At 44.2% G+C, this 26,665-nt stretch overlaps 1 protein-coding gene across 4 annotated transcripts in view; it reads left to right on the top strand.

Annotated features, from left to right (window-relative positions):
- The window catches only part of NTNG2 (netrin G2), a 103,592-nt gene that overhangs the window by 60,823 nt on the left and 16,104 nt on the right, over positions 1–26,665 (top strand). For 3 of the 4 annotated variants that reach the window (XM_069069309.1, XM_069069310.1, XM_069069308.1), the window contains exons 4-5: positions 16,852–17,024; positions 20,324–20,350. In XM_069069309.1, the coding sequence (XP_068925410.1) occupies positions 16,852–17,024; positions 20,324–20,350 (200 nt within the window). Of the gene's footprint in view, positions 1–16,851; positions 17,025–20,323; positions 20,351–21,317; positions 21,456–22,850; positions 22,911–26,238; positions 26,314–26,665 lie in introns of all 4 variants that reach the window. The other variant, XM_069069311.1, reaches the window with a different exon arrangement.

The raw sequence follows: 26,665 nt of genomic DNA, 5'->3' as shown, positions 1-26,665 counted from the left end.
GGCTGCAAGATGACAGGGAGAGGTGAGAGGATCGGAGGTCTCTTCCAGCCCTAAGTCTGTGATACTGTGACCTTTTTATTAGATTTTCCCAAATGGCCTGTGCCTGTCAGCAAATTGATCTTCTGTTTTGAGGCTCCCAACACAGCCTGGTTTCTAGTTCTGGCTTGGTCACTGATTTGCTGTGTGACATTCAGCCAGTTCTTTGCCTTTTCTGGGCCTTTGCTTCCTCATTTGTCTAGGGTCCAACCCATCTTTTAAGTCTAAATGTGTGTGTAGAGTAGTAGAAAGAGCAGTGGATTGGGAGTCTGGAGCCCTCTGCTCTTTAGATACATGAATGACCTTGGGCAAGTCATTTCCTCTGAATGAACTTCGTTTTCTCCATCTGTGAAGTAAAAGAATTGGACAGGATAATCTCTGAGGTCCCTTCTAGTTCTAAATTTGAACCCAGGACTCTTGATCCCAAAAGAGTTCAATGCTCTTCTCTTCATAGAGTTGTAGTACTCAGTAGAAATATTGCAAATGTTTGTACAGAAAAAAAGAAGAAATAAAATAGTGTGGACTCAGGCAGAGGAGCTAAACCGAAGTGAAAGATATAGGGGTGGCTAGGTGGCACAGTGAATAAATCACTGGCCCTGCAGTCAGGAGGACCTGAGTTCAAATCCAGCCTCAGACACTTAACACAAAAAAACTAGTTATGTGACCTTGGGCAAATCACTTAACTCCAATTGCCCTACCTTCCCCCCTCCAAAAAGAAATAAAATAAAATAAAATGAAAGACATTGTCTCAGCAGCAGTAATAGGTCCTGGTGCACAGAATCATAGTTTTTATGGACTTGGCAACTATTTCTTCTGAAGGTGGCATTTCCTAGCATTTATAAGATCACCAGAAAATGTCTAGAGCTATAAGCTTTATCCATTGGAAGGAAGAAAAAAATTTATTAAGCACCTACTTTGTGCCAGGCACAATGCTAAGTGTATTACAAACAATATTTCACTTGACCCCTATAATAACTCTGGGAGGTAGGTGTTATTATTTACCCTGTTTTACCATTGAAGTGCTGGAGAAGGAAATGGCAGACCACTCCAGCATCCTTGCCAAGAAAATACCAAATGGGATCATAAAAAGTTGGACATGACTGAAATGACTCCACAGTAACAACAAAAGTTGGGGAAAAGCTAGGTGGCAAAGTAGAGCAGAAGGTTGGAAGTTAAGAAGCCCTGAGTTCAAATCCAGCCTCAGACACTTACTAGCAGTGTGACCCTGGGCAAATCACTTAACCCCATTTCCCTCAATTCTCTTATCTGTAAAATGAACCGGAGAAGGAAATGGCAAACTACTCCAGTAAATTTGCCAAGAAAGTCCCAAAATGGCATCATGAAGAGTCAGATGTGACTGAAAATGACTAAACAACAACAGTTGAGGAAACTGAGGCAGACAGAGGTTAAATGACTTGCCCAGGGTCACACGGCTAGTAAATGTCTGGTGCTAGGTCTTTCAGATTTGAATTTAGGTCTTCCAGACTTGGGTCCCAGCTCGTTATTCACTGTACCACCTAGTTGCCACTAGTGGTCTTCCCCCACAGGACAAGACTTGAAGTTAGAAGGATTAGTGTTCAAATCCTATCAAATCCCTGATACTTATTAGTTGTGAGAGACCCTAAGCAAGTGACTTAATCCCTCAGTGCCCCAAGAAACTAAGTTGCAGAAAAGTTGTCGACAATTATCTTTATTGGTAGAGAGTGTTTCTGTATCTCCAAACCCAATGAAATTATAGTCACAAGACAAAAGAACTGATCGATACATTAGCATATATCGAATGCATGCTAGGAGCCAGGCACCATGCTAAGCATTGGTATGTAAAGAAAGGCAAAAGGCTTCTGTGCTCAAGGAGCTCACAGTTGTTAAGTCTTGTTTTCTTCCTATCTCCAAAGTATCTCTCTTATATCTCCCCTTCTCTACACTCATATGTCCCCCACCCTAGTTCAAGATCTCATAGCTTCTCACTTGGACTATTACAATAGCCTTCAGATTGGTCTCCCTTCTCCAATCCATCTCTCATACAACTGCCGACATGATTTTCCTAAAGCAGAAATATGATCATGTCACACCCTCCTCCTCTCAAGAAACTCCACTGGCTCCCTATTACCTCTCAGATCTGTATGGCATTTAAAGCTCTTCATAAACCAGCCCCTTCCATCTTTCTTGTCTTCTTACTCATTATTCTCTTCTGTGGTCCAGAAGTATTAGTCTCCATGCTCTTCCTCAAACAATGCTCTCTCTCCTCATCTCGACCTCTTATAATTCCTGGCTTCCCTCAACACTCAGGCCCCATGACACCTTCTGTGTCCTTCCCGATCCCCCAGCTGTTAGTGCCTTTCTCTCTAAGGCTAAGTTTTGTCTTCTCTTATATGCACCTATTTATTATCTCTTCCAATAGAATGTAAACTTCTTAAGGGTAGGGCCAGCTTGACTTTTGTTTGTGTATCCTTAAACTTCAACACGATGCCCGATACATAGTGCATACTAAAATGCTTGTTGATTGATTACACCAGAACCAAGAGCACATCTTGTGTTTCATATAAGTTCAAAATTCCTACCCTTCCCCAGTGCTGGATATTCTGCATACAGTAGTTGCCCAATAAAAGATTGTTGAATAGTGATCATTAGAATAAGTATGGCTCACAGGGCCTCATGCTGTTATAATGAATTAAGACAAAACTCATCTGTGTTATAAAAGTTTTTTAATAGTCATAAAAATTAATGCAGCTTTCTGGAATTTCTCTTAAGACCTTTCCAAAGAGCTCTTCTGCTTACTGTCCTGGGTGAGTCAGAATTCCCTGTGCACCTGGTCTGAAAATGGCCTTGGGAAACTACAATGACCTTGACCATAGCTATCTGGAGCAAATGGTAATATGAAAATATGCTTAGTAGAACCGGTGTTCATTGTCCAGGTAACTTGGAAAATACTTGCTGTCTAGCGTAAGGACGTGGAGTATCCGTGTGATGTCACACTTGCCCTCATCCTGTCTCTGTGAAGGGAGGGTTTTTCTTTTTATGCATTCTTGTGATTTCACTGGTGGAGGAAACTCCCTCCATTAAAGCAAATTGACAATTGCCCTGCAATTTATAGTCCTTAGAGAGTTGCCTGAGACCCTGGGAAGTCAGATGGCTTTGCCCAGGATTATATTCCTGTATCTGTCAGGGCAGACTTGAATCTGTCTTCCTGGCTGCAAGGCCAATTATCTAATACATCTCACTGCCTCTTGTAAAAGGCATGGGGGCAGGATTGGTTTAAACGGGGAGAAAGGGAAGCTCAGATGGTGAAAAGGGTTGCCTAAGGTCACACAGGGCATTCATTCAAAGGATTTCAGGATCATCTAGTTCAATCCCTCCTTATTTTACAAATGAGGAAACTGATGCCCAGAGGACAGTTACAACCGTTAGGGGTCACACATGCTACTCTATAGCATGGCTAACATATAAAGACCTTGGACTGCAAGTCCAGAACCCTTTCCACTATTCTACATTGTCTCCAGTCTTGGCCCTAAGGCTGATTGGGGTCACTCTTGGCCCTGGTACATGGTGCGGTGCCCTTTCCATTGGAGCTGCCCTTGCCAGCTCCCAGAGCAGGACCTTGTGGCCATGGGTTAGGGAGAGAAAGGTGATTGGTGATGGGCTAGGAATTTGTTACTGTGGCAGCCAGGTGTCCTGGTCCATCCAGAATTGCTCCTGTGCTCATTATTAAATAATGCATCCTGATGGATTGGTCTGAAAAGTGCTGTGTTGTGGGGTCAGGTGACTCGGGTTAGCATTTTCTGGTGAGATTGATGGTTCTCGAAGGTCAAATTGAGGAAGCTATTCCTTGAGAAAACTGAGCCTGTGGATGAAGGGAAAGTATTTGGACTGGGGGAGGGGGGAAAGGGGAGAATCAAACTGGAAGCATTAACCCAGGAGAATAGAGAAAGGAGGATCCCGGTCACTTGGAGAGAATGGAGGAATTAAGCAGGTACAAGGCTGTAGGCAGGAACTCAGCAGTAGCACTGGGCAGAGAAATCACCCTGTGCAGTCAGTCCCTTCCTCCCACATAGTTATGCTGGTGAAACCAAGTATAAATGCCTACAAGAGGATACCTGGAAGAGGAATCAGGCAGCATCGTGAGAGGGCAGACTCATTTAGAATCACAAAATCACAGAACTGGAAGACATCTCAGAGGTCATAAGATTTAGTTCTGAAGAAAACCTTAGGAATCATCTGGCACAACTCTCTTAGTTTGCAGATGAAGATCAGAAGGTTAAATTGATTGCTCAAAACCATATTGCTAATAAATATCAGAGCTAGGGTTGGTGAGGCAGTGTGGGACAGTAGAAGGATGGGGTGATATGACCTTGGACAAATCTCTTAATCTCCAAGCCTCACTTTCCTCAACTGTAAAGTGAAATGACCAAATGACCTTGAAAACCTTAAAGCATGAAATAAATGTCTTTTAAAAATTGCTAATAATTGAGGCAGTTAAGGGGCTGTGGATAGTGGATAGAGCTCCAGACTTGGAGTTGGGAAGACCTGAGTTTAAATGTGACATCACATACTTACTAGCTATGTGACCCTGGGCAAAATGATTTAGCATCTGCCTTACAGGGTTTGGGGTGAATCAAATGAGATAATGTTTGTAAATTAGTACCTGGCACCTAGTAGATATGTAATAAATACCTGCCCTCTTCTTCTTCAGCCCCCTGACCCACCATCACCTCTAAATCCATGATCCCATTCTCTGACTCAACTCTATTATCTTTCCACTGCACTACTTTACCCCTCATGGGTTGCTAAGTACTACAGTGGATGGAGCACCAGGTCTAGAGTTAAGAAGACCTCAGTTCAAATCCAGCCTCAGACACGTACTAGCTGTGTGACCTTGGGTGAGTCACTTAACCCTGTTTGCCTCAATTTTCTCATCTGTAAAATGAGCTGAAGAAGGAAATGGCAAACCACTACAGTATCTTTACCAAGAAAACCCAAATGGGGTCATGAAGAGTCAGACATGACTGAACAATAACAAAAGCTTTCCCTCTCTAGGAACCCCTCAGGCTGTCGTGTGAAGCATGATATCCCTTCTATTACATATTTGACAAGGAGTTCTACAGACCTTCAGTGACTGTGCAAAGATTATGAGGAAAGGAAGGACTAGTTGTATGTATAACAATCAATCAATCAGCATTTAGCATTGCACTAGGCACTGGGGATACAAAAACAAAATGGTCCATGACCTCCAGGAGCCTTCATTCCATCAGGGGAGCTTCGGGTCTTTTTTTCAGCACTAGTTGGCAGATAACAATACCAACAATAATAATGCAGCACTAATTTATGAAGCTCTTTAAGCTTTACACAGTGTTTTACATCTATTGGTTCATGAAATCATTAGAACAAACCTATGACACAGGGTCTATTTCTATCCCCATTTTACAAACGAGGAAACTAAGGTTGAAAGAGAATAGGAAATTTGCTCAGTCACAAAGGTAGTAGATGTCTGAAGGAGTATTTGAACTCAGCTCTTCCTAATTCCAGGTCTAGTGCTTTATCCGCTATGCCCCCTAGCTGCCTCTATCATTAACAATTTTTAAAATGACATTTATTTTGTGCTTTAAGGTTTGCCAAGTGTAAGACATTTCTTGTCTCTTGAGCTTTATAACTGCCATAGGAAGTAAATACTAGTGATATTATTATCCTTCTTCTATAGATGAAGAACCGGAGGTTGAATCCCATAAGTAACTAGGAAGTGTCAGAGACGGGACAGTGAACCCGGCTCTCCCCTGACACCAAGTCCTTGGCTCTTCACACTGCACCATGCTTCAGCTTCCCTTTCCCCTCCCTTCTTCCTCCCTGTCTCATTACTGAGGTCTCTAGCATCGCAGGGAAGGGCTGGCCAATCATGCTTCACCAGCAGGGTGACAGGGTTTTGAAGAGCTTCCTTCCCAGTCCTCCTCTGACTACGTTTTTTTCCAGGTTCCTCATGCCGCATCTTTGCTGTTTAGAATAGCATCTTTGTGGTTGAGAACCACCCTACATGTCATGGTCTTTTATTGCGCCCATGCCTTTGGTGGAGTGTAAGAAAGGAAACAGCTAGAACCCAGAGAGCAGCTCCCCATGCCAGTGAAAACTATCCATTTCCCACCTTCACAAAAGAGTCCAATTCCAGGCTGACATTTTACAATGGACATTGACACACTGGAGGACATCCAGAGGAGAGCAGCCGGGGTAGGGAGGGTGCTCAAGACTGGGGCACATGAGGGCAAAATCAAAGGAACTAAATGTATTTAGTCTGGAGGAAAGAACTCTTGTTCAGTTGTGTCCAACTCTTGGTGACCCCCATGGACCGTAGCACACCAGGCCCTTCTCTCCTCTACTGTCTCCCCAAGTCAGTCTGAGATAGTGAAAGGAGATCTAATCACTGTCTTCAGTCATTCTAAGGGCTGATGGGGAAGAGGGAGGGGAAAGGAATAAGTATTAACATAGCACCTACTAGGCGCCACCACGTACCTGCCTAGGGCTTTTTTACAAACATCATCTCATTTGATCTGTACAACAACCCTTCAAGGCAGATATTATTATTATGTCCATTTTACAGTTGAGGAAACTGAGGCAGATAGAGGTTGAGATTAGACTTCTTGGCTTGGCCCCACAGGACAGAGCTAGGATGAACAGGCTGATTTCAACTCAACACAAGGGAAAACTCCCAAACAATTAGAGCTTTCCCTGAGAGGAATGGACTGCCTGGAGAAGTGAGTTCAGGGGGTCACTGACAAGTAGGGAAGCTTTGAAAGTTGTATGTTGAATTTATTCCGTACTTAAAAAGAAAAGCAAGTTCTACATAATAGAGATTTGCAGATTTGTGTACAGGTCCCTTCTTCTGTACTATATAATTGGAAATGCTCGTTTTATTTGGTGTTTGTAAAGTTCAGAATTTAAAAAGAAAATTAAGAGAAGTAGTGAGTTGTTTGTCAGTGTAGGTATTCAAAGGGAGACTAGAAACTCATTTGCTAGGGGTGTTATAGAAGGGACTCTTGCTTCAGGTCTGACTTAGACAATGTAAACTTCTCACATCCTTTCTAACTCTAAGAATTCACCCTAAAAGGGCACTATTAACTTTGTCATTAAAAGAAGCATCTCTCTAAGTGCTGAGTGGGAAAAGGGTGGAGGAAGAGAAGAGTTACTTCCTCTAATCTCATCCCCCTCCCCCCCCCACCCCCACCACTTTTCAACACCTATAGAAGAAATGAAAGAAAGTTAAGCAGGACCTTGGAAGTCAGAATAAAGAGGTATGTGTGTGTGAGGAGGGAGCCATGCAGGGGTGAGCAACTTTGTTCGTAATAATAACTAACATTTCTGAAGCATTGTAAGACTTCTTAAGTTTTTGTACAAAGAACTCTGGGAGAGGGAACTCCTTCTACTCATACAGGTCAGCACTTGCCTTGAAATGTATGAAATTGGGGGCAGCTGGGTGGTGCAATGACTAGAGCACTGGCCCTGGAGTCAGAAGGACTCGAGTTCAAATCCGGCCTCAGACAATTGACACACTAGACTAGCTGTGTGACCTTGGGCAAGTCACTTAACCCCGATTGCCTTGCCTTCCACCTCCAAAAAAAAAAATTAAATGAAAAGAAATGTATGAAATGTATAGCTTTAGAGAGTTGCCAGAGTAAACCATGAGGATTATTGACTTGCTCAGTATCACAGAAAGCGATATTTGCAGTACATTTGGAAGCTTGCAAAGCACTTTATTTTGCTTATCTCACTCGACCCTCATAGTAGCCCTCTAAGTGGCCCCATTTTATAGATGAGGAAACTTGAGGCTTGAGCCTTGCCCAGAGCCACATAGTTAATTAGTACCAGAGGCTAGTTTTGAAACCAAGACTTCCTGATTCTAGGTCCAATTCTATACTTGTAATGAGTTGGAGGGGGGTTGCATTTTTTTTTTTGGAGGGGGGAAGCCAGGGCAATTGGGGTTGTGACTTGCCCAAGGTCACATGGCTAGTTTTTGTGTTAAGTGTCTGAGGCTGGATTTGAACTCAGCTCCTCCAGACTCTAGGGCCAGTTGCTCTATTCACTGCACCACCTAGCCACCCCACCCCTGTAATGGGTTTTACAAAGGCTTTCCCCTATGGCAGCTAGATGGCACAGTAGATAGAGTGCTGGATCTGGAGTCAGGAAAACCTGAGTTCAAATCCAACCTCAAACATTTACTTGCTGTGTGACTCTGGGCAAGTTGTTTAACCTCTGCCTCAGTGTCCTCCTCTGTGTTATTATTCCCATTTTACAGGGGAGAAAATTGAGATTAAGTGACTGGTCCATAATCCCACCTGTAGTGTATGTCAGAGTCAGGATTCAAACCCAGGTCTCCTGGGTCCAAAACTAGCACTCATGTCTTTCTGTATATGAAGATGTTAGATGGGGAGCATAGTCTGGGTTCTTTCTCCAACAAATTTGCTTTTCTATGTGACCTTTGCCCAGTCCCCTGAGGTTTCTGGACCTCATCTCATCCCACCTAAGTGAGACAGGGCAGTAACCTGAATGTCTCCCAGGAAGGCAGATGACAAGACAGAATCACAGGAACCTTTGAGGTAATCAGGTTCAGTCCCCTCATTTTCCAGATGAAATTCCAGAGGCAGACAGAGGTTAAGTACCTTGCCCAGGCTCACACAGCCAGCGAGTGTCTGAGGGAGTATCCAGAGCCAGGTCTTCCTAATTCTAGGTCTAGAATGCACTATATCCAGGACATAGGAGAGGCATCTTCTGTAAGTGGTGGGAGCTGAACTCCTTGAGAGAAGCATGGAGAGTCATCCCTTCACTGGTCTTCCCGGCAGTCACAGAAGGCTTGTGCCAAGGGTGTGGTGATCCTGGACTTCACCCCAGGCTGGATCACTTGGGAGACCTAAGTGGTAGCTAAGGAGCCAGAAGAGAGCTTAGGAATTCAGGCCTGCCTTTACCCTCTGCAGCCCAGGGAAGGGTCAGGGAAGCCTCCTCTCCTTCAGCTTCCATACTCCTTTCCTTCTTTTGGAGGAAAGAATATACTGAGCAGACCTAGCAAGTCCTGACCACTAAATAATTCATGGGACCAATTCTCAATCCCAGAGGGGCAGAGGATCAGGGAGGCCCAGTCACTGGCTTTGCCTGGGACAAAAGGACTAGAACATGGGTAGGGGGAAGGGAGAGGAGAGAGAGAGAGCAGGAGATAGGGGAGGAGGAGAGGAAAGAGAAGAGAGGAAGGAGAAGGAAGAAGTGAGAGAGAAAGGAGAGAGGGAGGGAGGGAGAGAAAAGGCAATGGAAGAAGAGAGGGAGAGAGCAGAGATAGAGAGAGAGATTGAGGAAGGGAAAGAGGAGGGAAGGAAGATTAGGGGAGAGAGAAAGTAGGGAAGCTTAATCTCTTCCAATCTGAGGAAATTCCTTTTTCCCCAGAAGCCTACGGGATGGGTGACATTGTTCTTTTACATGTTTTCTAGAGAGACCAGTTCAGCACCAAAGGACACACTTTAAGAGAGCACTGAGAATCTGCAGGGTACATTTGGAGAAGAGTGGCTGTAACAGTTAGGAGGAATCTAGAAACCATGTCATCTGTGAAACAGTTGAAGAAATTAGGGTTGTTTGCCTTGGAGATGAGGAGGAACCTGAACATAAAGTCACAGATTTAGAGTTAGAAGGGTGCACCCCACCATTTTATAGCGGAGGTTCAATGACTTGCCCAAGGTCATATAGGTAGTAAATGTTCGAGACAAGATTTTAATCCAGGTCGTCTGACTCCACGTCCAGCACTGTTCGCTGACACCAAGCTATCTTATGAGAGGTAGTGAGGAGTAGGGGACAAAGTTGGAGCCCTTCCCATGTAGCTGTGTGCACTTTGCCTCCTTGAGCAGAGACCATAGATGCTTCTGGGGACCAGCCAGAGAGAAATCCCTTCCTCCCTCTCTAGAAGTCTAAAAGAGACTAAATTTGGCAGTGAGACAAACTGACTTCAGTTAGGCCACCTCAAAAGAAATTGAGGGCCATCTCTTTTCATTCTTTATGGCCCCCAGAGTATGTGGCAATTCCTGGCTTGGTTTCTAATCCCCTTTGGCACAGATCCCACCCATCCAAGTGTTACACTGAGGAATCACCCAGGTGCCTCTGGTCTCACAGTCTTTTGTTAGGGACTCCAGCACACGGTCCCCTCCTCGGAGCCAAAGTGCACATGCCCAGTTCCATGAGAATTATTCCAACCCAACCTTGCCACACTTCAAATATCTACAGAGTTGTCATGGAGGTCTGTGTGATTCTAGAGGGGATCACTATGACCAAGTAGGAGGAGTTACAAAGAAGCTGCCTTTGGCTCAGCATAAGTTGGTTTGGGTTTTTTTTTTTTTAATGGGATTGTCCCATAATTTATTTTAAATGATAGTGAGTTCCCTATCACTGGAGGTATTCAAGCCAAGGCCAGATGATTTATTTTCCCAAAGATGCTGAAGGTAGGTTTTCACTGTTGGGTGGTAGATTGGATTAGGCAATTCCTTCCAACGTGGAGATTCTCTTACATCCTATAGCCTGGCCTTTTCTCCTTCCCTTCCTTAGTGCAGCCCCATCTGTTCTCTGAATAGAAAGCTTCTTCGTTTTTAAAGCTAATTTGGTTTATTAGTCTTGTCTCTTCTAGGAAAGGGATCCTCACTAGGGCCAGGGGTGAAACAAAGTAGGGCCAGACTGGGGCATAGCTATAGGAGAAGGAGTCCCCAAGGGCTCAAGAATTAAGGTTTAACAGACATCCTGGCACTAGCAGCCAGAGGGACAGGGCAAGTTGGAGCTTCAGGAATCAGAGATTGTAAGAGCTAGAAGGACCTTAAAGTTCATCTAGTTCAAAGCCCTCATTTTACAGAAGAGGAAACCAAGACCTAGAGAGAAGAAATGATTTCCCTAAGGTTGTTCAGGTAGTGACAGAGTCAAAAAAATTCTTCTATCTCACTTACTGGGCAGGAATGTGCAGACAGAATTCAAGATTTTCTACGGGCAGCAGTTAGAGAATGCAGAAGAAAGGAAGATGTCAAGGCGAGGGTCACAGAGGCCCCTGAGCTGCATGGACAGCCTGGTACCCTGGGGAAGCAGAAGGGGGTTGGGGTCACCTCCAAAGTTTGAGTGATCAAAGAGCCACTCAGCCAATCCCAGCTCCCTCCTCCTGCTCTCCTCCTGTGCCCACAAACTCCTGGGGGGGGGGGGAGCAGAGACTCTCCTTAGAGATGCAAATTCTCCTCATTATGCCCCAAGTGAGTCTGGCTCGGCAAGAGCCTTCTCTTAGTTTCATGCTAACCATGATGACCAGCAGGGGGCCCCCCCTACACACACCCTCCATCTCTGCTGCTCACATCCCTAGGTAATTCCAACAGGGAAAACTGATTGCAAGAAAGAAACTGAAGAAATTCCATAGGGGCCTTGTTGGGTAGTTGCCGTAGAACAGGCAGAGTAGGAGACCTGAGTTACAGCTGAACTTGGCCACTGGTCATCAGCAAATCTAGACTTGTTGCTGGCTTGATATCTGGCAACCAGCCAGGCTCATTATAAGCTTCCTCATTCTCCCTATGGCCTCTCTTGAGTCTCATTGAGTTTTTTCTCAGCATGATCCATAGGATATAATGATCAGGATGGTCAGAATGGAGTGGAACAGAGATACACTAGCTCTAGCATGTATACAGTGCTTTGAGTTTTGCAAAGCACTTAAAAGAATATTTTATTTTATTCTCACAACTGCTCTGAGAGATAGGTGCTGTTATTATCTCCAGTTGGGAAAACTGAGGCAAACAGGTAAAGTGACTCACTCGGGGTTACAGAGCTAGTAAATTTCTAAGGCTGGATTTGAACTCAAGTCTCCCTGACCCAGAATGCCAACATTCTATCCACTGCACCACCTAGCTGCCTTAAGGGGCCATGTTGTAACATAGAAGAGTTGTTTTGTGACCTGCTTTTTGGGGTCTCAAGCAGTGACCCCAAAGTCACTGGACTTTTTAAGCCTGGACTGTGTGCCATGCACAGTGTTAGAGGCTGGGGAGACAAAAACCAAAAAAAAAAAAAAGAGGAAACAGTCCCTGCCCTCAAGGTGTTTACATTCTATGGGGGGGGGGGGGAACAACATTTACACATATTTATAAATGTACCTTGGACACCTACTGGCTGTGTGTCTATGGGCAAGAGATTTTACCTCTCTATAGTCTAGGCCAGAGGCAACATACATGTGACCCATGGACCCTGTGCAGCCCACAACACATCCAGGAACCACATTAAACTGAAATTGGGAAGTTTTTAACAAAAGAAATAAAAATACAATAGAGCAGAGATAATGTTAACATGTGGTTTTCTAAGTCAACATATGCCCTTTGAGATGCTTATGGTTTAGTGGCCCTGTTTCTATTCAAGTTTGACTCCACTACTTTATAAAATGTAAAATATATATAAAGTAAGTGCCAGGTCATTTGAGAGGTACTAGAAGCTGGAGAAAGTCATCAAATCAAGACAACAGGCACATATGGAGGAAAGGTCCCATGTAGGAAATGGCCCTTGAGCCATTGTGCCTGTGAAGGGAGCTAAACATTAATATGGTTTCCCCAAGCTCTTAATGACCATACATTTATTCATTCATTCAAGAAAAACTGATTCTATGTCTACTAAATGCAATCAGTCATTTATTAATTAGCAATAAGCATTTATTGCCTGCTGTGTGTCAGACAAAGTCCTAAACACCAGGGATGAAAAAAGAGGCAAGAGACAGACCCTGCCCTCCAGGAGCTTATAACCTAATGGTGGGGACAACATGCAAATAACTATGTACAGGGTTTATATAGGACCTTGTGCTACCAAGTTGAGATAAGGCATAGTCCCTACTTTCATGTTATTTCATGTCTAATGCTTTCATTAGACTTACTGTCTAAAAGGGGGATAAGACACAGACATAGATGACCGTGACACACAACATTGAAGACTATATGCATTAAATCTGTAAAACAAAGTTCTGAACAAAGTAGGAGGTTGTTACCCATCTGGAGAAACAACTAAGACTTCTTGGAGGAGATGGAATTTGAAATGGTCTTTAAAGAAGAGGGAGGAAGGAAGAAAGGTCATTCCAGGCATGAGGAGCAGCTTGAACAAAGGCACAGAGGTGGGAAAACACAGGGGACATTAAAGGGTGGAGTAGTGTAATTTGGCTGTGGAGTAAAGTGTATGTAGGGGCTAGATCTCTATTTTAATTGGTATTTGGAAGTCCCAAATGGGGAAGCTCCTCCTACCAATCATGTCAACACCTTTTCTACAACTTGTGATCTGTTAGAGAGTTGCCTGGGGGAATAGAGAAGTTAAAGAACTTACCCAGGGTCACATAGCCAGAATATGCCAGATGTGGCACCTGAACTCAAGTCAGCCTGGCTCCAATGCCAGCTGTCTATCCTCTACACCACACTCATTAGGTAGAAGGGAGTGATATTAAATAAGACTGAAGTTAACCTGGGTCAGATTATGGAGGACCCCAAATGCCAAGCACAGAAGCTTGAGTTTTACTTAGGAGGCAATAATGAGCCACCTAAGATCTTTGAGCAGAGGTGTGACATGGCCATATCTGGCAGCAGAATGAAGGATGGGCTGAAGCGGGCACAGGGAAGAAGCAGGGAGATGTGTTAGGAAGCTATGGTAAGAGTTCAGGTAGATGAGAGCAATTACCTGTACTAGAATATTGGGAATAAGAATAGAGAGCAAGAGATAGGCATGAGAGATGTTGTTGAGGTAGAATCAAAAGGATGTGGTCATCAGGTAAGAGGGGAGGGAGAGGGAAGAGTCCAAAGTTAAGCCAGAAAGTAGGGTGGCAGCCTTACCCTGCTGGGCTTCTCCATATATATCTTTAAACTGGAATAGACCCTACAAGGCTGTGGAGTGAGCAGACAGAGAGTTAGCTATTGTCTGCCCAAAGCCAAGCAACCAGAGAATGTCTAAAAGACCAGGTGCCAATCCAGAATGCTGACCCCTTTCCACACCCATGGCAGGCCTTCCTGGGAAGGTCTGGTGCATCTCGGAATCTGGCATTGCTAGACAGATGGAGACAAATGAGGGGAAGTGGAGACTCGAGTAACAGGAATGATTAAGGGGCTGGCAGGATTGATTTATGAGTAGGGGGAAGATTAAGGGAGTTAAATATGTAGAATGTGGATAAGTAACAACTAAAGGAGATATGCTAGTATTTTTAAATCCTCCTATTGGAGAAAGAAGAATCAGTACAATGGAAAAGGTATCACCATGAAGAGAAAGCTGAGCTTAAAGCGGATTAAGTGGGGAAAATGTTGGTTAAATGTCAGGAGAAATTTTGAGTGATAGTAGACACACAGGCATGCATAGAGCGTGAGCATATTCCTCCCCATGCAAGAGAAACTCAGGCATACAGAGATCTTGAGACCTAGACAATGGGATATGTTCAACCTATGACATAATAATAAATAGCATTCATAGAGTGCTTTAAGATTTGCCAAGCATTTTACAAATATTATTTCATTTGCTCTTCAAAACAACCCTGGGAAATGGGTACTATTACTGTCCTTATTTTACAGAAGAGGAAACTGAGGCAAAAAGGTTAAATGACTAGCCCAGAGTCACACAGCTAATACATTTCTGAGGACAGATTTCAGCTGAGGTCTTCTTGACTCTTTTAAGTCCAACACTCTATCCACGGAACCACCAGGCTGTCTTAAAGACAGATTGGAATTTAAGAATGTCTCAAAGGACCAATCTGGACCAACTGACAGTGCATTTTTTTATCCATTAGGCAAAGAAAATAGAGGTAGAATAAAACATTTTATCTCAAAGTATTTTTATAGTAAATTTTAGGGGTTACATGATGCACCTAGCTTCTAGTTTAAAACAATTTAGCCAATTTCACATCTCCCAAGAGTGATGTTAGGGATGGGCTGGGTCTACACCTGTGGGGAGATACTAAACTGATCAGGAGAAGTCCTGAAAATTCCAGACCACAAGATGCCCAAGCATATTAAGGGTAAGACCCTGGGATTCATCATAGAACCACAGTATTTAGAACTAGAAGGGACTTTAAAGATTATCCAGTCCAATACTCTCATTTTACATGTGAGAAAACTGATGTCCAGATGGGACAATGACTTACCCAAGTTCACACAGGGAATATGTAGCAGAGACTAGCTACATAAAATCTTAGGACTGGAAGAGACTCTGAGAAGTCATTTAGTCCATCCCCTGCTCCCTGGCAAGAAGTCCCATAAACCATCTGGGACCCATAAGTTTTGTCTTTTAAAGACCTCCAGTGTTTGAGAACCATCATGAGCTTAATGCTCTTCCTCTTACTGAATATCAGTCATTCCAGTCATGTCCAAATGCCCTGGTTTCTTTGTTCTCCTTTGTTACTGTTTGATTGGGAGAGTAAAGGTGACCATGCTAGTGAGAGGAGGGAGGATGATTGGGGGTGGTTAGGGGAAATTGACATAGACCTCATCCTTAGCTATCATAAGACCTAGTCTTATGAACAACCAAAGATAAACACTGTCTGTCTATTAGGGAATGACTGAACAAGTTGTGGTATATGATTGTGAAGGAATACTATTGAGCTGTAAGAAATGATGAAGGGAATAGTTTCAGAAAAACCTGGGAAGACTTATATGAACTGATGCAATTTTGTGAACAGAACCAGTACAACAATTTATACAGCAATAGTAATATTGCAAAGACAATCACCTCTGAGTTAATAATTTTGGTTAACACAATGTTCAACTACAGTTCTGAAGGGCTCATGATGAAACAAGTTATTCCCCTCCAGGTAGAGAATTAATGGATTCAAAGTACAGATTGAAGCATATCATCTTCTCTTTCCCTTTTTTTTTTGGATATGACTTATGTAAAAGCTTGTTTCACAAGACTCTACATATTTGTAATAGATTGAACAGTGGGGAAAGGGCAGCAGTGTGGTGTTAAATGTTTAACAACTGGCTCTCTGAAGCAAAAAAAAACCTACAAAAGACACACTTTTTAAAAAATAAGTTTTTGTTGATGTCTTCACTTTTTTATATCATCACAGTTTTCCTTGGTTTTCCTCCCTGCCCTCCCTTCGAGAGAATCATCTCATATAACAAATAGTATTTTTAAAGACAAAAAGAAAGAAAAAGAAAAAATCAGTACAACCAATCAATATATTGATAAAGTCAGAAAACCTGTGCAATGTGCAACACCCATGGAACTCCCACCTCTACCAAGGTGGGGTGGAGGTTGTCTTCTTCTGTCTCTTCATAAATGATACTTGAAAATCGGCATGAGCTGGCTTCAACATACCCCTGTGTTGTAAAAGAGAAAATTCAAAGCATCAAAGAAGACTCTGCCCCCTTCCTAACTACAGCCTGGAAATAACCACACTCTGCATCATACTGGAGAGAAACAATGAAAAGTGGTACAACAGGTTAATCAAACATTCTGCTTAACAGAGGTCAGATAGGACTAAATCTATCCTGTGGCTAGATAATGGATTTGAGGATAGGGGGATAGGTGAGGAGATAGATGGAGAAGGGTGCTGCATCTAGTACAGACTGAAAAAAAAAATGTTAGAAAGCCCTTGCCTCCCAGATAGTGAAAGCTGGTAGAGAAATTCTTAGACAGACAACTTTCAACATTTGTTGGATCCCTCTCATCTGAGACTTTCTAAATGCTTCATGAACCTTTCCTTATATTCTTCTCAGCTGAGGTTGCATCCATAACCTTGAGGGCCCTGGGGAATTCCAGTGAAATTCTGCCCTGTTAGCTCAAGGGGTCCCTAATGACTCACATGATGTCTCCTGTCTTGTGTCCTCTCAGGTGTAAATGCAACCTCCATGCCAACCTGTGTTCCTACAAAGAAGGCGGCCTTCAGTGTGAATGTGAACACAATACCACCGGCCAGGATTGTGGCAAATGCAAGAAGAACTTTCGAACCCGCTCATGGAGAGCAGGGTCCTACCTGCCTCTCCCTAATGGCTCCCCTAATGCATGTATGTATAGGAAGGAGCTAACCCTGAGGCTGGGGATGGCCCTTAGAAGGTCATTGTGTTCATCCCCCTGCCTCTGGGCAAAACCTCATCCTTAGCCATCTCTAATAATAACATTCACATAGAAATTTAAAGTTTTCCAAACACTATGTTATCTCATTTATGATTTAAGAAGGTATTTTAATTATACCTCTTTTGCAGATGAGGAGACAGGCTGAAAGGTTAAGAAACTTGCTCAGAGTTATATAGCTAGTAGGTAGGTAGGACTGAATGAGATAGGATTCAAACTCATGACTTCCTGACTCTAAGTCCAGCATTGTATCCACTCTGATACCAAGATTCCCCAACATTTCATATAGACAATGCAGGGTCTCCTGACTGTAAGATGTCTTCAAGCCAAGAGGCAGGTCGGTACAGTCAAAGGAACAATGGCTTTGGAGTCTGAAGGCCTCAGTTCAGATCTTTGGTGACATTGTTCAGGTTATTCACAGTCCCTGAATCTCTGTTTCTTCATCTGTAAAACAAGGGAGTTAGACTAGATACCCTCTGAGTTTTCTTCTGGCTTTAGGCCTATGTTTGTGGGATGTCTCACCCTCATTGGGTTCAGAACATCACTCAGAAAGCATTTCTTGTTTTTTAAGACTAGAATGAAGTCATTCTTCAATCTTCCTCTTTTCTAAGATAGGGCATCTTTGGTAGGATGGGCAGCCCTGGAGGGAAGCAGAACGTGTGGGTGGAAGGGGAGCAGGGTTTGTAGTCAAAAAGATTCACAGCTCTCTCATTTACCTGTGTGACCTTTGTCAAGTCTTTAATCTCCCTGGGCCTCAGTTTCCTTATCTGTAAGATGAGGAGATTGTACTAGAAAACCTCTAATGTCCCTTCCAGCTCAAAATCATATGATCTTGTTAGAATCCCTACCAAGGATCAGAGTCGGCCAGTTGAAAGGGTCTGCAAGTCTCTCCAAAGGTGATCTCAGAAATCTCCACAAAGCAGTGAGTCATGGGACCCCACCTGTGATGAGGGAGAGGGGGAGGAGGCCAAAGTTGGTGAGATCATTTATGGAGGCAGAAAGACCTTTGGTCTCTGGATATCTCACCCCTGGGACCCCAGCCCACTTGAAGGCCTTAAATACAGCTCAGACTTGCAAATGTCACTGCTTGGGTTTCTAATGGCCTTGCCTGGGAAGGGAGGCTTAGCCTTGCTCTTTTGCTTCTCCTCTCAGTGGGTGAAAGATTTATGTGGCTTTAAGATGATCAAAGCTAAAATACAGGCTGCGAGGGCCGTGACAGGAATGTTGTGTGTGTGCCAGGGATGGGAGACGACAGAGCCTTTGAAAGAGAACGAGCTTGTCAGCTGCTGGATAGCACTTGTGGGTCTTCAGAGAGCAAGGAGAGCATTCTGGGGCTGTGATGAGAGCTCCGTGACTGCTGCCTCCTCTTCTGTCTCCCTTTGTCTCTGGTTGTCTCCAGTCTTTATTCTTGCTTACTGTCTCTGTTTCCTTCTGTGTGTGTGTGTGTGTGTGTGTGTGTGTGTGTGTGTCTCTGTCTGTCTCTATCTCTTTGTCTCTCTCTCTGTGTCTCTGTCTGTCTCTGTCTCTTTGTCTCTCTCTCTCTTTCTCTCTGTCTCTGTCTGTCTGTCTTTCTCCCCTCACCCCACTGAAATCATCTTTCTCTCCTTTCCTTCTTTTTCTCTTCTTCCCTTTGTGTTCCACTCACTCTTTTCCACCCCCTTTGTTCCTCTCCTCCTTTTCCTTCCCTCTCTTGCTTTGTCCCTACCTCTTCTTCTAGGAGCATTTCTTCCCCTTTTTCCCTCTCCCCCCTTTCTTTTCTTTCTCTCCTCCTCTCCTTCCTTCTCTCCATGTGCTCAATCTCTCCCTCCTTGTGAAGAGTGTTCTTCTAGGCCCTTTGTCATCCCCAGTCCAAGATGCCTTCCTTTCTCTTATCTGACACCCAGTGCCTGAAGATTCAGCCTTATTTCTTAAATGAGGTCTCTTTTTGCTCCAACCCATGACCTATTTCATATCCCTAGTAAACTTTAAATGATTAAGGAAAGCCTCTTGCCATTTCCTATGTAGCCTGGTGATTTCACAAATAGCCAATGGCTCCTGTGTCATTTCATACACTAAGAGAATTTTAGAATATCAGAGTTGAAAAAGGGCCTCAGATATTACTCTAGTCCAACCCTCTTATTTTTTAGTTGAAAAAAAATGAGAACCTGAGAAGAGGTGTGATTTGCTCAAGACCAGATATTTAATAAGTGGCAGAGCTGAGACTCAAATTTAGGTCATAGGATTGTTAATTTGGAAGTGGAAGGAACCTTAGAGGTCATAGAGTATGACTCCTCCCTTCTCTCCCTCCCCCCACTCTACCTCATTTTACAGATAAAGTAACTGAGGCCCAGAGAGGTTAAGTGACTGGCCCAGGGTCATTCGGCTAGTAAGAATCTGAGATGGGTTTGAACCAGTTCTCTGGCCCCCAAGTCCATTGTTCTTTCCATTATACCACACCTGCTCTCTTCATATCAGTTTGACAGATATTTAAATGTGTCTGCAAAGCACTACATCGTATACTGAGGACAGAAGGCTAGCTATGACACATGGGTCCTGTTCTCAAGGGACTTTCCAAAGTGTGGAAGTATATGAGTAACAAATATATGAGTAACTATTATACAAGGTGGAGTAAGAAGGAAATTCATGTAACTACTTTGACCATCTTCTCCCTTCCTGCCTTCCCCTATAGGAAGGGAAACCTACCTCTGCACAGGGGAAGGCTCTTTGTAGGGGAAGTTCCTTCACTGGATTTGGGAGGAAGAGTGTGGTAGGGAAAGCCATAGCAGTTACATAGCAGGTAGCTACAGTATGTTTGCAGAAGCTCCCAGATTTTCCTAGGAATCTCCTGGAGTGACCTGAGAGGTTCCTGGGGCTTAGAAAGAAATGTTTTTGATTTTTCTTCTAATATGATGGAGAGTAGTAGAGCTTGGGGGCAGAGGGTGGGGCAGCCAGTGTAGGAGGGGGATCTGGAGTGAATTCTTTCTGGATTCCCCCAGCACCTTGGGAGAACAATGCAAGCCCTTCCTAATCTATATCGCACCCAGTGAAGGATGCCACCTCCCCCTTGTGTCCCTGGAAATGCCTCTGAGCCTAGTTGGCAGCCTTTTCTTTGGGAGCCAGGGTATCCTCAAGCTGGAGGTGGATGCTTCCTCTCCATCTCCCCTCCTCCCCCAGGAGACATGAACCCTCTGCAGAGAGCAAACTCTGTTCCTTCGGCCCCATAATGTGACCTTGTCTTCTCTCTCTCCTCCAGGTGCGGCTGCAGGCTCCGCCTTTGGCAGTAAGTAAAGACCTAGAGAACCGAAAGAAGGTTGACATCCTTTTTGCATGAGCCTGTTTGCACGGGAAAAAAAAACAAAGGCAACAACAAAAAAGAAGGGACTTTAATGTTCTTTCTGTGCCTGCCAGCCATCCATCTCGTTCCTCTAATTGTGTCTCATTTGCTGTCCCCCTCCTCCCTCCCCCAGTCTCTTCTGGTTTCTTTTTTGTTGTTTTGCTGCACCCGGCAGCTTACTGCCTCTTCAGTTTCTCCCCTAGAGCTTCATTAGCACTGCCTTGGAAAAAAAGGAACAAAATGGACTTTTTGCAAGTCCCCTTGACCCCCCAGTGAACTCCTCCCTCTTCTCACTGCCCAGCCTCTCCTCTCACCTGGACTGGTGAAAATGTCCCTCCTGGCTGGCGGACAGTGGCACCCAGAGGGGACTCCACTACTGGTGATCTTCCTTATAACCAGTGACAGATTTAAGTTCTGAACTCTAAATCCAGCCTGGGTAAAGGGTCATTGTTTTTTAGCCTTCTATTTAGGGAAACCTATCTGATAGCCAGACACCAAGTAGTCAAGTGTCAGAGCTGGGGGAAGACAGTCAAGGACCAGAGGGTGGGGGAACTGAGGGGGAATCAGGGAGGCTTTCTGAGGAAATGATGTGGAAGTTGATGTGTGTTCAACTTTTATCATTTCCTATTTTTCTCCATGGGCTGAGAAGGCCATACCATAGCCCCAACCTTTATTCTTCAGGGATGAGTTCTAAGCAACTACCTATCTTGCTTCCCCCTTACCCGGGATGTTGAGTGGGGGGGTGGCAAATGTCATGAGAATGCTCCTGGATCCAATAGGAGACACGTATCCATTTGGTTTTTCCTAATGTCTTGCAAGGAATAGATGTCATTTCTGAAATGGTCATTCCCTTTCCCTTCTCCAATTCCCTTTCTCCATCTGCCCCACTCTTGTTTTCCTCATGTCTTGCCAGGAGTCAGTCGGCCACAGAAGGTCACTATCCCCAAGGCCACTGCCACCTCAATGGCCCCTGGGGTGACCATCACCACTTCTACTCCCACAGCCCCCACCACACAAGCCCTCACCCTTCCCAGCACCCAGCAATCCACAGGTGGGTACTAGAAGTTAGAGCCCCATTTCCCAATAGTGCATAGCAAATCATTTTGGCTGCCCTATCTCATACTTGGATAGTTGTCCTGCTTCCTCTATAGTATCCCTTGTTATATCAGAGAAGAAGTTAGTTGGATCATTGATTCATATGAACCTTAGAACCATTGACTTTTGGAGCTGGATAAGACCTTACAGGTCATCTACTCCAAGCTCCCACCCAGTAGAGGAAGCCCTTCTATAGTAGGCCTTTGTTGTGGGGATTAAACGCCAGCTTGGACAGAAATTTAGATTCTTATCTTCTCAGTTGCTTGCCATATTTTCAGGGGTGGTAGTTGGGAAGACAGAGAAAAGAACCACTGTGTGATGTGCTCCCAAACCTGGCAAGCATCATTGTCTAGACACCTTTTTGGTTAAGTTGACATGGGCTGAGTACCTGGAAGCCTGGCACATGGCTTCCCCAAGTCATGTCAATGGAACCCAATGAATGGAAGTGACTTGATAGGGAAAGGGAGGACCTCTGTAGTTTCTCTTGTCCTTTTAGACTGACTGGGTGGGAGCTGGGCTGTTACTTGACTAGACTAGCCTGCTTTCTCCCCTTCCTATTCCAGCCCAACAATGTGCCCAACAACCTCACACCCATAGCCATTTTAAGACACGAGATTAGATAGAGAACTAGTTTAGTATGATCTCATGGCTCCCAAACATGGGAACTGGATATAAGTAAAGCCTGAATGTTGTTGTTATTATTTTTCCCAGGAAGTGAATTTTCCAGCTATTAAGACTTGAGGTAGATGAGGAACAAGGGACTTGCAGAGTCTTTTTAGGAGGAAAGACAGGAAAGCCTACTGTTTGTTTCTAAATTTCCTAGGGAAAACAGGCTAAGTGCATCCTCATGATGAGGAAAACAGAATTGGGGTAAGGGAGGAGTGGGACAGGAGTGCTGGGAGGGTGGTCCCTAGGACAGGATTATCCTCCAGAACTTTATCAGGGTTGGCCCCAGTTCCTAGCCCACCGGGCAGAGCCATGGCAGTCCTGGGGGGATGGGAGGAACAGGAATCAAGAAACCTTCAATACAAATAAAAAGATGTCTACTCTATATCCCAATCACTCCTCCACTTGAAAGAGTCTTAGCAGGCAAACCCTCCTCAGTTTCTTGGGTTGAATACATCCATCTCAGGGGGGTTAGAAATAAGAGAGCTAGAGCAATCACTCCAAGTTGGGTTTCCTTGTTGCTTTTAGCTGGACTATTCTGTGAGTCTTGGGAAGCCGAAGTAGGGGAGTGGATGGGGTGGTAAGACCACAGGAGAGTTCCCCTCATCCCTAGATGATGTCCTTTGCTTAATATGATTGATGGGTTTTTGTCTTTTGCCAATTGCCTTGCCGCCTCTGCACTCAGGGGTCACTCTCAGTGGGCAGCCTGTTACGAGGGCAGGTGGAAGAACTCAGGGAATTCCAGGTATGTCAAGGGAGTCTCTTGGCCTTGGGGACCTCACTGGTTGTAGTGAGTGAGGTTTTCCAGAGGGTCTGGGAGCCCAAGAGATTGTGTATGGTCTTAGGCTATGCTTCTAGTTGCTGGTTTCTGCTACATCTTGCAGAAGGATTCTTTGATTTGGAAAGAAGAAAAAGAGAAAAGAAATTAGAGATGCATTTTCTACCTTCAGGGGTCTTACAATATAGTTGGGAAGATGAGATGTGTGTGTGTGTGTGTGTGTGTGTGTGTGTGAGAGAGAGGGAGAGAGAGAGAGAGAGAGAGAGAGAGAGAGAGAGAGAGAGAGAGAGAGAGAGAGAGAGAGAGAGAGAGAGAGAGAGAGAGCTGAGAGAGTATACAGCAAGGGCCAAACAACTACCAAAAGGTGTATAGAAATTCTCTCCGTAAATAAGTGCTGAGAGCATAGGTTCTTAACCTGAGGTTCATAGAGAGCTTTCTGGAGGTCTGGGAATTTGGACAGGAAAAGTTAGATCTTTATTTCAATATGATTGGTTTCTATTGTAGTCCCGTGTACTTTATTTTATGAATTTAAAAACATTATTCTGCGAAAGGGTCTATAGGCTTCAGCAGACTGCCTAAGGGGTTCATGACCACCCCCCCCAAAATGTTAAGAACCCTTTCCTGGGAGAAAGCAAAGGCAAGGATTGATTAAGGGAAGTTGGGCATGATCGGTGAGCTTCAAGAAAGAGGGGCATTTTGAAAAGCCTAGTGCATCCAGCTAATGGAAGTCCTCCAGCTGGTGGGGCTAACAGAGTTGTAAAATTGTCAGCCCAGAGCAGGAAAATCAAATTCTCCTTCTGAAGGAGGTAATTGATGAGATAATAGATCTGGACCTGAAGGAGAAGCCTTAGAGCACATCTAGTCTGACTTCCTCATTTTAAAGATGAGGAAACTGAGTCTAAGGAGAAATAAAGTAATTTGTCTCAGGTCAAAAAAAAAAAAGATGAAACTCCAGTCTTGAAGCTAGACTTCAGTTAACCCACATACAGGAGGATGAGATGGCTGGGCCCACGCAAAATCCTCTTCTCTTGACTATTTTTGTTATCACTGCTCTTCTGATCAGTTCAGGTTCTTCACAAACACTCCTAGAGTACCTGCTGTGTGAGCTCTATTGTGCCTGCCAATGCCTGGGATCTTGGCCTCCCCTGCTCCTGGCACCCCTCTCTGGGAGAGCCCCCAGCACCCCAGCGCCTGGAGAAGTAGCAAGGGAGGCAAAATTGCATCCTCCATATGGCGCTGGCATTTACCTCAGGCTTCCTGAGTGAACACTTTTCAGAAGCACCTGAGAACGTTCCCAGAAAAACATGGGAGCCTGGACTTTGTTTTCTGTGTGCACTTTTTCCTCCCTCCAGCTACCAAGCCAGAAAATTCCTGGGGCCATCTCAGCACCTCTACATACGTAATTCCAGCCTTTTGGCCCAAGTCCGGCTGAGGTCCCAAAATGAACAAAAGATAAAATATCCATTAACAGTGTGCTATGTGCAAAAACCGAATGAACAAAACTGTGCTAAATGCTATGGACACAAATAGGGAAACTCAGAACACCTGGAACATCTGCTTTTCCCTCCTGCCAGTCAGGATGTCCATAGGCGGGAACTCAGAGAAAGCAGAGACAGACCTGCTGGTCAGGATGGACTCTGAAAAACCGCTCTTCGTTTTTCCTGCTCAGCAGGAGGAGGAGGACGGGTGATGTATGTGCATGACTAAAAAACAAAATGCCTTCAGGGCTGGTTTTTATTATGACTCTAATTAAGCCCTTGCCAATTTGAGGAGGGCGGTCTCCTCTCCTCATTGAACACCATATTAATATCAATTTGATATCCAAAGGCTCCCAGTTAAAAAATACCCTATACTTTTTAGGCATTCGATTCTTTTTTTTCATACTCTACTAGCCACTGTTGTTTATAATCCCTCGAAGGAGCGGAAAAATCAAATTTCGACCTTGTCCCCCTGGGTTTATCCTTTGAAATTGAGCAAAGGAGAGATTTCTTTCACCCTCACTCTCTCTTTCATTCCATCTTTTCATCATCATGTTCTTTAGACTCAAAAATGAATAGTGTAGTATTTCGGGGTTTGACTAGAGGACATCCAGGATGATGAAGAGCCTTGAGATTATGTTTTATGAGGATTGGCTGGAGGAAGTGGGGGTGTCTATCCTAGAGAAGGGAAGACCTAGAGGAGGCATGATAGCCATGTTCAAGCAGCTGAAAGGCTGTCATGCGGAAAAGGAAGATTTTCCTTGCTTAGCCTCAGAAGACCAGGCTAGAAGCAATGATCAGATTCTGTAGAGAAGTGAGTTTTGGCTAGATGTGATGAAACACTTCCTAATGAATGAATGAATGATGATTTAGTAAGTGCTTACTACTATGGCAGCTAGGTGGCTCAATGAATAGAGTGCCAGGCCTGAAGTCAGAAGACCTGAGTTCAAATTCAACCTCAGACCCTTTCTAGCTGTGTGACCCTGGGCAAGTTCCTTAACCTTGGTTACCTCAGTTTCCTCATCTGTAAAATAAGTCAGAGAAGGAAATGGCCAATTGCTCCAATATCCTGACCAAAAAAATTTTTTAAACCCAAATGGGGTCAAGAAGAATTGGACATGACTGAACAACAATATTCTTCTGAGAAAACTCAAGGATTAGACAAAGGGATGGAGATCCCTCCATAGTGACTAAGGAGTCATGTCTAAGGTACATATGTATGTAGGACAGACATATGTATTGAAATAATTTTGCTCTTTAGCAAATGTTTGCCAGAAATATTGCTTCTAGTGCTATGTTTCCCCATGAGTAGCTGGGTCTACATTTGGCAGTGTAGATAGACTGTGTTGTATATTGATTAGATGATTTGGGAATTGAACTGCACATTTCAAGAGTTCTATATATCTGGACTTCTAAGTGAGCAAAAGGTCCATCCAGGAGGGTGAAGATAATATGCACCCATCACATCTGGCATCAAATTCACATGTGTGGCCAAAGCTTATAGTAGTGTAGGTGCTGCTATTCATGTGGATTTGGATCCGATCTAGTCAACCAGTGTAGACACAGCCACTCCTGATACATAATGATTTTTTATGTCCTCCTCAGGGTACCTTTATCTGGGAGGTAGGGCAAAAGTGGGCAACCTAGCTTTCTCAGCTAGGGAAGGGGCAGCTGAAGGAGGTTTCTGGGAAAGGAGCCAGTGAGATATAACACCCAAGGTTATATCCATATTGCCAGAAGGGAGCAATTGAGTATGTCACTGGGACCAAGTCCTTATTTCTCCTTGTAACTGGACTTTCCTCTTATTTCTACACAAGAGTGGACCAGGTCATCAACAACTGCCCCTCTGCAGATGGGCACCCCTATGCCCAAGGTTAACACCAAGACAGAAGGTAGGGATATATTTATTGCTGATTACGACATCCCCGGGGTACTATTACTGGGTCTTGCAGGAATAAGAAATTGCCCTGGAGGATAGTCTCCTAGGTTAATACTGTTCTCTCTTGCTCTCTCTGTCTCTGTCTATCTCTGTCTGTCTGTCTTTTTCTGCTTCTGTCTCTAGCTTTTTGTCTCTCTGTTCTCTCTGTCTCTCACTCTCATTCCTTCCTCCTCCCCTCTCTATCTCTCTTTGTCCTTGTCACTATCTCTCTCTCTCTCTGTTTCTGTCTCTCTCTCTGTCTCTGTCTCTGTCTCTCTCTGTGTCTCTCTCTCCTCTCTCTCCTCTCTCTCTCTCTCTCTCTCTCC

This window comes from Petaurus breviceps, unplaced genomic scaffold (genome assembly GCF_028583685.1).
Source record: "Petaurus breviceps papuanus isolate PSGF00001 unplaced genomic scaffold, PetGlider_PUasm1.0 90779, whole genome shotgun sequence".
NCBI lineage: Eukaryota > Metazoa > Chordata > Mammalia > Diprotodontia > Petauridae > Petaurus > Petaurus breviceps.
Note: the sequence above shows the minus strand (reverse complement) of the source record. Positions and strands in the feature narration are given on the sequence as shown.